This window comes from Stegostoma tigrinum, chromosome 8, assembly GCF_030684315.1.
Source record: "Stegostoma tigrinum isolate sSteTig4 chromosome 8, sSteTig4.hap1, whole genome shotgun sequence".
Classification (NCBI taxonomy): domain Eukaryota; kingdom Metazoa; phylum Chordata; class Chondrichthyes; order Orectolobiformes; family Stegostomatidae; genus Stegostoma; species Stegostoma tigrinum.
The window spans coordinates 85,260,590-85,276,265 of NC_081361.1; the positions used below are offsets into that span (position 1 = coordinate 85,260,590).

The 15,676-nt window shown below is 40.7% G+C and overlaps 1 protein-coding gene across 3 annotated transcripts in view; it reads right to left on the minus strand.

The window, feature by feature from the left end:
• fnbp1l (formin binding protein 1-like) overlaps positions 1–15,676 on the minus strand; it is a 171,205-nt gene that overhangs the window by 21,185 nt on the left and 134,344 nt on the right. For 2 of the 3 annotated variants that reach the window (XM_048539602.2, XM_048539603.2), the window contains exons 7-10: positions 14,192–14,320; positions 12,296–12,442; positions 10,336–10,536; positions 154–263 (exon numbers count right to left, since the gene is read on the minus strand). In XM_048539602.2, coding sequence (XP_048395559.1) covers positions 154–263; positions 10,336–10,536; positions 12,296–12,442; positions 14,192–14,320 — 587 coding nt within the window. Of the gene's footprint in view, positions 1–153; positions 264–1,866; positions 1,882–6,825; positions 6,985–10,335; positions 10,537–12,295; positions 12,443–14,191; positions 14,321–15,676 lie in introns of all 3 variants that reach the window. The other variant, XM_048539604.2, reaches the window with a different exon arrangement.

Genomic DNA, 15,676 nt, shown 5'->3' on the forward strand with positions numbered 1-15,676 from the left:
ATCAGCTAACCTCATTCCTATTGCATTGATGTTTTCTGTGGTTTGTCTGGCCGTAGTGACCATGGGTAAATTCAGACTTACTCAGAATTATACCAAGGATTTTTAATGTTTAATAACACCGCACAGGGCAGTATAATATAGTAAGCCACAGACCTTTGATCCATTTCTTTCTGCAATTCCTTGTTAAGTTCATCAATCTTTTGTTGCAGTTTCTTGCGCCTCTGTTCTGGTGGCAGATGACTAAAGTCTTCTGATACAGTTCCCTAAAAGAAAAATTGAAACTAATGGTTATATGTGCTTAACACTGATTTGATACTATGCTGCAAAATTGCCTTGTATAAATGCAAAGCAGTGACATCCAATGCAAAGCTAAATCCAACTTTACAGACTGACATGATTCTTAGGTCAAGTGATTTGATGCAGCATGATAAACTTTCAGCAAAATTTCTACTCAACATCTTGTGGTGAGATTTTCTGCTAGAGCACTACAGTTATCCTTAAAACTCCATAGGTAATGAAAATTTGAGACATTCATCAATAACACATCACTTGCCCTAATGAAGAGTATCATACATACCAGACAAGTTGAAGGTAGTATTTAGTATGACACATATACATTTCAAAAATATTTCAGCAAAATTACTGCTGTTTTGTGGCCATGCTTTTTAATAAAAGAAAAATGTAGAAGTTGTTATTACCATTTAAAAAATAATAAACACTTAGCCGAGTCTCAAAACACGTGCTTCACATCCACTTAATCTATTCATTTTAGCACAGCAGCAGTGCATTGAAAATCATTAACAAACAGTGTGTACTAATATAAAAGAATGATACAGAAAAGCAAAATGCATATATTACATGTGCCAACACTGATGATTAAACATATAACTCAATACACACAGGTTAATGATGCATCTTTCAATTATGATCAAAAAGCTGAAGATTTAAAACAAAACAGATTGGAAAAGGGATGAAAGAGGCAAGAGATAAGCTGAACGTAGAAGAATACTGACAACTGAGTAGCTCTTTCATGAGCTGGTAAAGAAATGATGGGTCAAATCGACTCTTCTGTAAAAATTCTATGATTCCAACTTTAGCCACAATTCTGAAGAATAGCAGGCAAGGAAGGACAAAATTACTTTTGGCTAAAAATATAATAATACATGCACACATTTTCAAATGGAACAGTAAAACAGAAAATTTTAGGAACCATGCACAAGTCTCCAAACTATGACGATATATCAACCTGGATAACTGACATGACTTCCAACCAGAAATGATATGGATTTGACTCCGACTACGATCATTTACACTGGGTTATTCTTATTTAGCGTATCCATTTCAAGGTCAGGATGTTAGATACCAAATCACATTTAGGAAAGTCCTATTTATCCTGAAAGAATGGGGACTGAGAGAGAAGGAATAACAAAGGAGAATAAGAAAAACACCAAAGCTCAGATTCATTGCCAAAGGAGTTCACTGATAAGTGATAGTTGAAGAAGTTAGGGTAAGCAGTTGGGAGCGGAATGAAAATGCATCTGAAAAGACTGTTTACACACAGCCGCACACTGTAATGGCTCAGTACAAAACAAAATGCATCAGATCTTTCAACATGCTTAGGATGGGATTGAGAGGAAGAACACTGTAGTAAATTTTCAGCTTGCAGCCGAGCCATCAAATAGCTATTACAGATCGCGGAAAATGAATGCCATTAAGTCTTTAAAGTAAGAAAAGCAAGACAACTCAGAAAACATAATTCCAGCAATAGACATAGATTAACAAATAAAGCTAAGATTTTCAGGTGTGAGCTTCGTAAAAATAGATTAGACACTTCAGTCATACACACTTTCACAAAATGATGCTTACCAGCTTTATTGAAAGCTTCAAAATTCATATGAAAAGAGAAAGTAATCATTACGTATGTTCTACACTTACATCAACCATTATGCTTGTTTACAAACAGCATCAACTACATTCAAGTTGCTGCATCCCTATGTAATTTGAAAACTCAAGTTTCTCCACAAAGTTAAAATGTACTGCATGAAATGCTACGTGGCAAATTAGCAGACGATAGCCAAACTAACATTCAGGACAGTTCTGAAGAAGGGTCCTGACCCAAAACGTTGACTTTCCTACTCCTCTGATGTTGCCTGACCTCCTGTGTTCCTCCAGCTTCACACAGTGTTGATTCAGGACATCCGCTGCTTGGGCTAGGAAGCTGAAACTCAACCAGGACTTCTGCTTTAATCATGTGGACACAGAGCAGCAAGGTGCTGTAACTAATATCTGGTGTCAAGTCTCACATATGAATAAAACCCAGTTGTACATCTCGGGAAAGATTTTCCACTAATTGGAGTCATACAATTCACAAAGTCTAGATGGTTGCAGCCTATTATCTCAATCACAAAGAACATCAATGAAAGACAGGTCTTGCAGTTCAGTGGCAGGGACCTAACATAACATTTGAATCAACATTTCTGAACAGGTTATTTAAAAACAAGGAGAACATCAGTGTCATAATGCCCAAGCATTACCACCTTCAGATGCTTCACTAATACACTTCCAGGGGAGGCAGGATGTAGTGGCAATATCACTGCACTGCTATTTTCCGAGGTAGTGGAGAGAAACTAAGCAGCAAAGGTTCCCAGCAGTCTAAGCAAGTATCTGGAAGCTGCAACCCAGACTGGCATTTCCGAGTATCCATCGTGACCAATATTGCCCAAAACCTCGGGATACTCCATTGCCACTGACTGCCTGCAATCACTGGCAAAGCACTGGCGTCATCACAACAAAGTACTTGGGACTCGCTCCTAATACATTTCTCATCTATTGCAATTTGGACCTCACAAAACCTTACAATACAGTGCTGCTGTGGTATAGACAGGTAGAATAGCAACTTGCCATATTTGGGAAGAATGAACAGCCGTGGGGACTATAGCTAGTTTTGGATTGGTCCATTGTCAGTCAAGAAAATTGCCGAGGTGTCCTGAGTGAATGAATAAGAATAACAGAGTACAGAAAAGGTCAAGATTGTGGGCAGAGGTGTGGGATGGGATGGGATGGATGAGGGCAATAAGTTACAATCAAATAATACCCACATCCCATTCTGATGAAGTCATACCAACTTGAAACGTTAACCCTGTTTCTCAATCCACAGATGCTGCTAGATGTGAGTTGCTCCAGCATTCTGTGTTTGTTAATAATTGCTGAGGATGTTTTCAGAAGAAAATATTTTGATTCATGGATGATATTCTACAGGGAGCTTTTTCTTGAGGGAAATGGTGATTTGGAAGCAGGGACATCATAAGCTGAGACAGAAAGCCAGTCACAATGTGCTAATTAGTTACCACACACAAAAGAGCACATAACTGCTCTTCAAAGTTAAGCTTGCTTAACTATTTAACAGCAAAAATCAGCAGCAAGTATGTTTAGAGAGATAGTAGGAACTGCCAATGCTGGCGAATCTGAGATAACACGGTGTGAAGCTGGATGAACACAGCAGGCCAAGCAACAGAGGAGCAGGAAAGCTGACGTTTCGGGTTGGGACCCTTCTTCAGAAATGGGGGAGGGGTAGGGGATTCTGAAATAAATAGGGAGGGAGGGGGAGGTGGATAGAAGATGAATAAAAGGAGAAGGTAGGGTGAGAGGAGATGGGCAGGTCAAAGAGGTGAGGTTACAGCCAGTGAAGGTGAATGTAGTGAGGAGTTCGCAGGGCGGAGGAATGGTCAGTCCAGGAAGGACGGATGGACAGGTTGGGGGGGCGGGGGGTGGAGAAGAGAGGGATGAGGTTAGTGGGTGGGGGATGGGGGTGGGACATGAGGTGGGAGGAATGGTTAGGGAGGCAGTGACTAGCTGGGCTGGTTTTGGCATGTGGTTGGGGGAGAGGAGATTTTGAAGCCTGTGAAGTCCACATCGATACCCTTGGGCTGCAGGGTTCCCAAGCGGAATATGAGATGCTGTTCCTGTATCTTTCAAGTGGCGTCACTGCGGCAATGCAGGAGACCCAGGATGGACATGTAGTCCGAGGAATGGGGGGTGGAATTGAAATGGTTCGCGACTGGGAGGTGTGGTTGTTTGTTGTAAACAGAGCGTAGGTGTTCCGCAAAATCTCCCCTCCACCGACCACATGCCAAAACCAGCCCAGCTAGTCCCCGTCTCCCTAGCCATTCCTCCCATCTCAAGCCCCACCCATCCCATCCCCTACCCACTAACCTCATCCCGCCCCCCCCCCAACCTGTCCGTCCTCCCTGGACTGACCTGTCTCCTCTCACCCTATCTTCTCCTTTATCCATCTCCTAGCCGCCTCCCCGTCTCCCTATTTATTTCAGAATCCCCTTCCCCTCCCTCATTTCTGAAGAAGTGTCCCAACTCGAAACGTCAAGCTTTCCTATTCCTCTGTTGCTGCTTGGCCTGCTGTGCTCATCCAGCTTCACAGCAAGTATGTTTAATAAGTTTTTAAATATTTGATACATTGTCTCCCAATGGTTCATAGTTTTCTCAAGCAATTTTCAATTATTTATAATTAGATATTATAGAAAACTAGATTATTTTCAAAACTGCTCTATTTTTGTTCCTCATCAGCTTTATTAAAGAAACAGCACCAAAAAACAAATTACATTTTGTCACATTGTCTAATTGCACTTGAAAATCTGTAATTTTGCGATTTATTCCCGGCAGAAATTTGAACACACTTCAGCAACGCAATGCAATTTATACACAGATTTTTGACAGTATCTCATGTTAGTTTAAGATGTGAAGTACTTAAATAATCTGAAAACAACTTGTTTTGCAAAGTAACCAATCTGAGTCACTCTCAAAGTTGAAAGCATCATTTAAGTGCAGGTGAATGCTGTGTTTGTTTTTATTGTCAGTTCTGCCCAATAATTTTCCCCCAGCCATTGTGATCGAAAAAAAAATCTGGTCAACACCATAACACTGCACAGACCTGGAGGAACACAGCAGGCCAGGCAGCATCTGAGGAGCAGGCAAGTTGACTTTCGGGTCTGGACCCTTCTTTAGAAATTCCTTTAGAACTCCTTCAGACTTTCTGAAGAAGGGTGCTGACCCAAAATGTCTAACTTTCCTGCTCCTCTGATGCTGCCTGGCCTGCTGAGTTCCTCCAGCTCCATGCTGTGTTATCTCTGACTCTAGCATCTGCAGTTCTTGCTATCACTGGTCATCACCATATTGCTTTTTGTGGGACCCAACAAATGTTTTCTACAACTGCGATAACACTTCTAAAATACTCCAATAGCTAACTATTCAAGGGTATTGTATGCCTTGAAACGTGCTATATAAATACATTATTTTTCTTTTATTCTGCACCTTTACTCAATTAGCACAGGCCACATAAAAAGACATTTCAACTGAAATACACATTCCCAAAATTCTGTGTTATTTCCTACAGATAGGAATATTGTCCTGACCATTTCGAAAGGGATGCTGCAACTTTAAATGTTACAAATTCAGAATCACACATTCAAAACCGCATGCAAACTTTCAATACGCAGCATCTTGCCATGTAGCCATCAAAGTAAATTAAAATTAATAGAAGAACGTTGTTTTATTTTCAGTGAAAGGACACTAGCTAATCACAATAAATAAAAACTAGATCCAGGTGAGGTCACTTTGATTCATGTTTCACAAATGCAATATCAACCAGTAAAAAAAAACAGAACTAGCATGGGCCTATTGGTTTAAATAACCTATTACTGTGCTGCAATTCTTTATAGTAGGTACAACATTTCTGATAACAAATGATCCCTTACCCGAAGTGATCAGACACATATATGCTTTTAGACTGCTACAGAGATGGGAGTACACAGACAGAGGGGGGGAAAAGCCTCATCTATCACTCATTTTAAATTGCTGTACCCATCAGGTGAAGGCCAAGGTATTAAGCCATTATGAAATGTGCTGTGTTTGATGCTATTTCTCTCTAACAGAACAGGAAAATATACTCGCCAACAATCTCTGCTTTCATTCATCACACTCGTTGAGAGCTAAGGAGTAAGGCATATTATGTGTAAACAAAAACAAAGTTGCTGGAAAAGCTCAGGTCAGGCAGCATCTGTGGAGGAGAAAAGAGAGTTAAAGTTTCAGGTCCGGCGACCTTTCCTCACCAGACCCAAAACGTTAACTCTGTTTTCTCCTCCACAGCTGCTGCCAGACCCACTGAGCTTTTCCAGCAACATTGTTTTTGTTCCTGATTTAGAGCATCTGCAGTTCTTTTGGTTTTAATATATTATGTGTAAACCTGTAGCAAATAAATTAATACAAATGCCTTTTTTAAAAAAATGTTATTGTATTCTGTGTCTGTGCTTGGTAGTCAGGATGGAATATTGTGAACCATTCTAGTGCCAAATTCCCCCTGTACACATCGTGCAACTTCATTATTTCATTAGATACAATGATACATAATACAAAATGACAGTTGAAACACACAAACTCGCTTTTATATTTGAAAACTGCAAGTCGTTAAAATAAAAGGGCTTTTATGGTTATCAGTGAAATTTAAATAATTATTCTTGTATTTCACTGCAAATGCCCATGACAGAAAAAGTCGTGCAAATTGAAGCAGCTGAAATTTAAGGCTAAAGGGTCATGACTCTAACGTAGCTTCTAGGACAGTTTTTTGGACCAGTAACATACAAAACTGGCACAGTAGTTAGTAGATAAGCATTGACCATGGTGATTTGAAGCCATACCACATTAATTTACCTGTTGAACTAACCATGGAAGCCCTTGTAGAAATCTGCCCATCTATCAGCCACATGCCGCAATCCAAATAGCTGCAAAATGTACATTCAAAGCAAACCAACTTACCCCTCTTTTGAAATTTTTGAAAGATGGAATTCTGGGTTTCACTGTCTTTAGCTCACTCATACAGTAAGACAGTGGATCCCTGGAAAACCTGGGAGTCTGAAGCCCATAAGGATCAAAGGATGAGCAAGAAGTTGTGGGGTTGGGGGGAGGGAATAGCAGCTAACAGAAAAAGAAAGAAAATGAACTACAAACTTAAGCAAAATGAAGTCAAAATGTAGAAGTGCCAAAAAGTTATGGGATATCTCAATTTGTATTAATTTAAGTATTTTGTTTAAAGGCTACATGCAATAAAATGTGCCAGCCATTCAAAAGTCTCTATGAAAGGATTGGTAATGTGGACTGAATGGTGACCATCATCTATTCTCAGTTTTGTGATTTGTCACTATACACACCTCACTTCAGCAAACTATAGGGACAAGAAAGACAGAATGCAAAAATAACAGGATTTTACAAGCAACTACATTTTAATCAAGTAAAAGGATAAATAAACAGACCCCCCCAACAGAATTGTAATACACTTCTAAATGTAAATGTGTAAAGTAACTTCTCCACATGTAACAGTCACCCAAACTAGGATAACAATGCAGTATTATGTTATGTAGCTGAGTGCAAAGATCAAAACAATATGGAACATTACAAGGAAATCAAAAACAGTGAAATCTTAAACTAGCAGGAATATCTACCATGGATAAGAAAACAAATCTTTTAGTAAAGCATAGACAATTTATACTGAAACTGAAATGATTATTAGTTTTAGTAGATAAGAAAATAAAGTGTTCTAATAGTGAATTATCAATTGCAGGCATATGCACAGAAAATACAATAAGAATTTATTAATGACAATTACATATTCTACAAAGAAAATGACAGCTAAACGTCCCTGCCATGAAGGGCAAAGAAAGGAAAAGGGTAACATTCTCACAGTGCTGAAAGCCAGCTAAACAGCAAGCCAGTCAAAAGGAAATAAAATAATAGAAGGACTGTCTCACTGAGTGACAGAAGCCAGCTAACCAGAAGCCTCTGTCATGAGGAATCGGGACCTTTACAAAAAGTTTAAAGTCAAACTGCAAAGCCAAGAGACTCAAAAGTGATTGTTCAACATTGCCTGAATGACAATGCTACCAGTAGCATCCGCTGCAACTATTGTAACATTCAACTCTGCTCTTCATGAATAAATCAGACACTAATCAGCCTTTTCTAAAACCTTATCTTTTTGGACTTACCCATTATTTCTAACTGAATTGAATTAGCTTTGTTGCCACATTTACTCAAAAGAGTACAGTGAAGAGTTTATAAGTCACCACTTACAGCACCATCTTAGGTATAAAGGTACCTAGAACAATTCTTAGTTACAGAATAGAGAAAAGGAAAAGAGGAAAAGTTACATAACAGCTATACACAATATGACCATGGGTCAGAAAAACAAGAAACAAAGTTAAAAACACAAACATCCCAGTCTATCCCCAAAGTGTGTCCACAGCAGACCAGTGCAGGAGACCCTCACGTGGTCTGGTTGCTGACTGCCACTGCCCCTGCTCTGGCCTCTGGTGTTTCCACCGACCCCGCTTCAGAGACCGAGGCCGGGTGTCCGAGGCCAAGAGGATGTAAAGAAGGGAGGAAAGAGGGAGAATAAAGAGAAGTAGTAAAAGAAAAACAATGGGCAGAGCTCTGAAACTCCAGCTGGCGTGCCCTACACTGCCCCCTTCTTACCAGAACTAATCTGTGTGTGTGTGTTATGTTTCTATTTATTGAATTTGTTTAATAATCAATAAACTCACTCTTCTTGTTAATTTAAGAAAGCCTGTTTAAATTGCCATCTTTTAAAATGTAAATTCATTTGGATCTAGAAGAGAGGTATTCACATGGGAATTTTAAAATTAATCTTTGTACGACCAAACAAGGAGAGCACACAAATAACCATCGCAAGTCAGTTCACCACTCCTCACCCAGCAGCTTAATGATGCAAAGTTGGGAACTACACCTAACATCATCCACAGCTTCTCGCCTCTTAAGAGCACGCTCTGAATTTCTTTCTCAGATCTGAAGTACAGTGAACAACCACACACTTGCATGCTTCAAACACTATCAGCCTTAAAATTACCCACTCAATTTGTCAATGTGCCTTTCTAATTTCTTGCACCAATCAACACGTCTTACTTTGCGTTAAAACTTAATGTCATCATCAAGCAGAATCTCAACTCTATTTCTTTATCCAAATCATTAATATAAATAGTGAAAGTCAGACGCCTCAAAACAGATTTGTAAGGAGATAACAAGATGAAGAGCTGGATGAACACAGCAGGCAAGCTGATGTTTCAGGTCTAAACCCTTCTTATCTCTGTAACAATTTTAACCCCACTGCGAAGCCTATCTCTGTAACAGATTTGTAAGGAGAACAACTTAAGCCATCCATCTAATCTAATTTCCAAATCTGTTTCCTATCTCCCAATCAATTTCCAACTCATCTGGTAAAACTATCTTCAGGTGGAGGGATGAGAAATTTTGTGTAGTAGTTATACTTTTCGTCTCCAGAGTATTTCAGCGGCCTGTATTACTCATCCGAGAAATGCATACACAACTGTCACCACCGTAACTTCAAAATTCTACATATAAAAGCTGGTATCAGCAAAGTGACCGTGACGTTGCCTTGCTTTAGCATCCAAACCCAGTCTGGTCCATAGTCCTATGGCAACATGGCTAAGTGCCCTCTGAAATGACTTAGCATTTGACACAGCACTTAAGGCACTAAGACAAGTAGCCAAAAGCTTGTATAGAGAGTCGAGTTTTATGAAGTGTCTCAAAAGGAGGAAAGAGAGTTTGGGAGAAAATTCCAAAATTAGAGCCTTAGCAGTTCAAGTCACGATTACCAAAGGTGGAGCAATTAACATCAGTAATGTTTAAAAACCCAAAATGACACAAGCACAGGAATCCTCAAGGTTTAGCAGTATTAAGAGATTAGAGATGGTAAAGTCATGGAGGAGAATGAAAACAAGGTGAGAATTTTCAAAGTGAGACATTGCTTAAAAGGAAGACGGTGTAGGTCAGCGGCACTCAGCAGGAGTAAGGACCAACAATAGCAAGAGTTCTAGATGATCTAAAGTTTCAGAGAGTATAATTAATCAAATGGCATAGTGACCTAAGTGCAGATGACTTTAAGCAGATGTTCTGAAGCAGAAATAGTTAAGCAATGTTAAAAAGGTGGAAGTAAACAGTCTCAGTCATATTTCAAGAATGAAGCAGTTTAAGAAGGCAGTTCACTGCCACTTTTTGCAGGACAGTTAGGGGTTGGCAGTAAACACTGGCCTAAGCAGTAGCACCCACATCCCATGAACGAGTAACCAACATCTCATGAAAACCAAAACAGGTCAGAAGTTCTTCTCATATGACACCAAGTTTGTGAATAGTCTAGTTCAGCTTCAGACAATTGCTAGAAAGAGATGGAATTAATATCTATTGGACAATTTTATCTTACAAATTGTTTGCTCCAAAAAAGAAGAAACTCAACATTACCTTGCTTTTTTTGCCAAAAGGCCAAAGTTTTCCTTTGCTTTTTCCGATTGTGTATTTCTGGTCCCCCCTCATTTCTTGTCTTTGTGCACTCAGGCTACCATCAGATACTGTCCTATAAATATTCTGGCTGAAGTCTTCGAATGGAAAGTCTCCAGGAGGTTCAAAACCTGATTTAAAGGATTCCACCACTATCAGAGAGTCCTAATAAGCAAAATAAATTCAAGTTAAGTGCATTTTCAATAGCATACATTTATATTCTTCCTTGGCTAACTTTATCCATTCTTGAATACACTAGATCGTGCTGGGAGTAAATTCCATAGACACTACTCTCAAATGGTCAGTCTTCATGGGTAGCGGAGGCTTGGGGGCCGCTTTGCAGAACGAAGCGGAGCTTGGGGACCGCTTTGCAAAACCAAGCAGAGGCTTGGGGACCACTCTGCAGAACACCTCCGCTCAGTTCGCAACAAACAACTGCACCTCTCAGTCACAAACCATTTCGACTCCCCCTCCCATTCTCTAGATGGCATGTCCATCATGGGCCTCCTGCACTGCCACAATGATGCCACCCGAAGGTTGCAGGAACAGCAAATCATATTCCACTTGGGAACCCTGCGCCCAATGGTATTAATGTGGACTTCACCAGCTTCAAAATCTCCCCTTCCCCCACCGCATCCCTAAACCAGCCCAGTTCGTCCCCTCCCCCCACTGCACCACACAACGACCCCAGCTCTTCCCCTCCACCCACTGCATCCCAAAATCAGTCCAACCTGTCTCTGCTTCCCTAGCCTGTTCTTCCTCTCACCCATCCCTTCCTCCCACCCCAAGCCACACCTCCATCTCCTACCTACTAACCTCATCCCACCTCCTTGACCTGTCCGTCTTCCCTGGACTGACCCATCCCCTCCCTACCTCCCCACCTATACTCTCCTCTCCACCTATCTTCTTTTCTCTCCATCTTCGGTCCACCTCCCCCTCTCCCTATTTATTCCAGAACCCTCACCCCATCCCCCTCTCTGATGAAGGGTCTAGGCCTGAAACGTCAGCTTTTGTGCTCCTGAGATGCTGCTGGGCCTTCTGTGTTCATCCAGCCTCACATTTTATTATCCCAGTCTTCATGGGTAAGCTTGACTGTATAATGGCATTTTCAACCATGGGGCCATCACAGCCAACCGCAATCTTAACCCTACCTTCACACAATAATCAGATATGCCCTGACATTAATGATTAGGTGGAAAAATCTCCAGGATTTTAAAGCACTCCTATAGCTGAATTGATATTAAGAATTAAAATATAACTGATCTAACAAGGGAGCTACCACGAGCACCTTGGGGAGTAACATAATGCGTGAAACATTTTTCAATATTTCTTTGTTAAACAACTGAGTTTTGAATTTATTACAAGTAAAGGGGACAAAAAGATTTTAGCACAAATCACAGCTGGTCAGATTTTAAAAACGATACACCATAGAATAAACCTTTGATTAAAGCCTCTTTTCAAAATGTAATAATATTAAATAATTAAAACCCACTTCAAGCTCTTAACATTAGATTCCTTTAACAAAAAAATTAAATTCTGTTCCTTTATTACCAAATTATATAAATCCACATATCTGATTGTGGCAGCACAAATAAATAAAATTAAAAGTCAAATTCTATGAATCTTGCTGTCCACCACAGAAAACATCTGCCAAACACAACTTCTAATTGATAACAGCACTGAAGTGGAACATGTAACATTGACTGTGTGTTACGTAATTTATATTTTTTGCTAGGATTCCTCTTCATCACCTCACCTCCCTACTGTAAAAATCTCAACATCACCCTCCCACAAAACTCCTGTAACCTGGAAGATTGGCCAGCTCAGGTTCAACTTCTTAATACTGCAAATTACTGACATTGAAGCATTGGCACAGATAACTATTTTGCATGTTTTTTTCATTACAGCTCTCAACAATACTTACTTTGCGATCATCCACAGACTTTGCAGCGCTGATCATTCCCTCTAAACATTTATTGATAATTGGAACAACTCTACGCTCAGCTTCTGCAAATCCCCTGTAACATTCACTTAATTTGACAATTCTTCGTTCATCCATGTCTTGTAGATTCTGTAAAATTAAGTTCTCATTTAGTATACATTGTAATAATTTCACACTTTCTCATTTAAAAAAAGCTATCTTAAAATTAGCATTAATTCCAGGGATTAAATTCATAAATCTTGGGATAAAGGATTAGGTATGATAAAGCATTTCTATAATACTTATAATTGGAGACATCTCAAGCAGTGTAAATATTATGAAGATAAAGTTACTAACGGAAGAAATTGGGAAATTCTGTAGAGCATAAAATGTAATTTGTATGTGGGGGGCACGTCAATGTCCATTACCGAAAGCAGTTTGGTTGCACCACAGTGATCAAGCTACCTGGGTCCTGGGGATGTAGCCGCCAAACTAGACTTCAAGCAAATGTTGAAAGAGTTAATTTGAGGAGGGAAAAAAACCACCAGGGCTCAGTGGTTAGCACTGGTGCCTCACAGTGTCAGGGACCCAGGTTCAATTCCACACTTGCTCGACTGTCTGCATGGAGTTTGCAGATTCTCCCTGTGTCTGCGTGGGTTTCCACTAGATGCGCTGCTTTCCTTCCATTCTCTGAAGATGTGGAAGTTAGGTGGATTGGCCATGCTAAATTGCCCATAGTGTCCAGGGATGTGCAAGCTAGGTGGATCAGCCATGGTAAATAGGAAGTTATGGGGATAGGGTGAGGATCTAGAGGAGATATTCTTTGGAAGGTCAGTGCAGACTTGACGGGGCGAATGGCCTCTTTTCGCACTGTAGGAATTCTATGATTCTCGAACCCATCCTCACAGGTGTATCTTGATTTTTTGTGTTGGAATGACCAATGCACATTTTTGTGGATTATCCTTCTCCAGTGCTAAACCTCTTCTGTTGAATCTGGTACAAGTTTGCTATAGCTCAGAAAAGTTGACATCAGGGACAATTACAAAACTAAAACAAACAGTCTCTCCAAGACAAGCCTGAGTAGGACCATCAGTTGAATCCAGGATTCTGAACAGACATTCCTTGCCAAGATCACACTAGTGCAGCATTGCAGTTAATTCACCATCCCTACATGTTATCTCAAAATAATTTTAATTTCAGTGGTGATGTAAGTCAACACTAAAACCGGAACATAAAAATTTATTCACAAAAAAATAAAAATAATCAACCTACAAATTTTCTACTATTTTAAGGATGTTCAAGTCACAACACAGAAGACAGAGGGGAGTTATAGATACGAAGCTGGAGCCGGTTCGGAAAAGTTTTACAAGAATGTTGCCAGGAATGAACACGGTGTGTTACAAGGAGAGGCTGGGACTTATTTCACTGGAGGTTGAGGCATGATTTTACAAGATGTTTATAAAATCATGAGGGGCGAAAAGTAAAAGCAGTGTCGTTTTCGCTAGGGTGAGAGACTTCAAGACTAAGGGCACATTTTTAAGGTGAGAGGAGAAAGATATAAAAGAGACATGACAGGCAATTTTTTTTGCACAGGGTGGTTCACATGTGGAATGAACTTCCAGAGGAAGTGGTAGATGCTGGTACAACTACAATATTTAAAAGATATTTGGATAAGTTCATGAATAAAAGAAATGTTTTGAGGGATACGGGCCTGATACGGGAGGAACAGGCAGATAGGGCAAGTGTAGTTTGGGGTTATGGTCAGCATGGACTGGTTGGGCCAAAGGGTCTGTTTCCATGTCGTATGACAGTATGACTATGATTTGTTACTTGCAATCTGCAAAGAATGGCCTCCTGACTCCAAATAATCCAGGAAAGAATGTAAAGAAACTGAATTACCTTAAAAATCTGAGGCATGATGAACTGGAAATGCTTCTGCTGTTCACTATTGAAGTTCTGCAGTTGCGCAGCATATTCATTTTTACATTCATCGGCCATGTGGGTTCGAAGATTTAATTGTTGTTTTGCCTGGGGATTAAAAAGATATCACTGCTGGCCGACTGCTTAGTCTAATTTCATCTGAACTTCTCAGTTCACATTTGTCCCCCTTCAACATCAAATCATCTTTGCACTGCTTTAAGTTGGGGAAACTGAGAAGGAGAGGTTTGATGGTATTTTTTTTAAATCAACTTGCCAGGTGTACTGGAGCAGTCAATTGGATGTGGTTTCTCCTTCCCTCTCCTTAACAGATTTCACTTCAGTAAACCTCCCAGCCAGTCTTTGCTAAAAATTATTGAAACTCAACAATGTAGTCAGCAAATTCAACCACCTGACAGTGGATATCTGAATCCAAGATGGCACTTGTGTCAAAGTAATAGGTCGACCAAAAGATAGCTTTTCACAATGCATATATTAGGTTTCATTTATTTTTAAAATCGATAAAAGAATTAAAACAAATATACTTAATCCACTTTGGAAGAGATCACATTTCACTTTTGGATTATGGGCTGAAAATTGAAAAATGGAACTGGTTTTGAAAAAGGGGACCATCTATAGGGAGATGTTGAAATAGTATCAGAGATAATGGGAACTGCAGATGCTGGAGAATTCCAAGATAATAAAATGTGAGGCTGGATGAACACAGCAGGCCAAGCAGCATCTCAGGAGCACAAAAGCTGACGTTTCGGGCCTAGACCCTTCTTCAGAGAGGGGGATGGGGAAAGGGAACTGGAATAAATAGGGAGAGAGGGGGAGGCGGACCGAAGATGGAGAGTAAAGAAGATAGGTGGAGAGAGTGTAGGTGGGGAGGTAGGGAGGGGATAGGTCAGTCCAGGGAAGACGGACAGGTCAAGGAGGTGGGATGAGGTTAGTAGGTAGCTGGGGGTGCGGCTTAGGGTGGGAGGAAGGGATGGGTGAGAGGAAGAACCGGTTAGGGAGGCAGAGACAGGTCGGACTGGTTTTGGGATGCAGTGGGTGGGGGGGAAGAGCTGGGCTGGTTGTGTGGTGCAGTGGGGGGAGGGGACGAACTGGGCTGGTTTAGGGATGCAGTAGGAGAAGGGGAGATTTTGAAACTGGTGAAGTCCACATTGATACCATATGGCTGCAGGGTTCCCAGGCGGAATATGAGTTGCTGTTCCTGCAACCTTCGGGTGGCATCATTGTGGCAGTGCAGGAGGCCCATGATGGACATGTCATCTAGAGAATGGGAGGGGGAGTGGAAATGGTTTGCGACTGGGAGGTGCAGTTGTTTGTTGCAGACTGAGCGGAGGTGTTCTGCAAAGCGGTCCCCAAGCCTCCGCTTGGTTTCCCCAATGTAGAGGAAGCCGCACCGGGTACAGTGGATGCAGTATACCACATTGGCAGATGTGCAGGTGAACCTCTGCT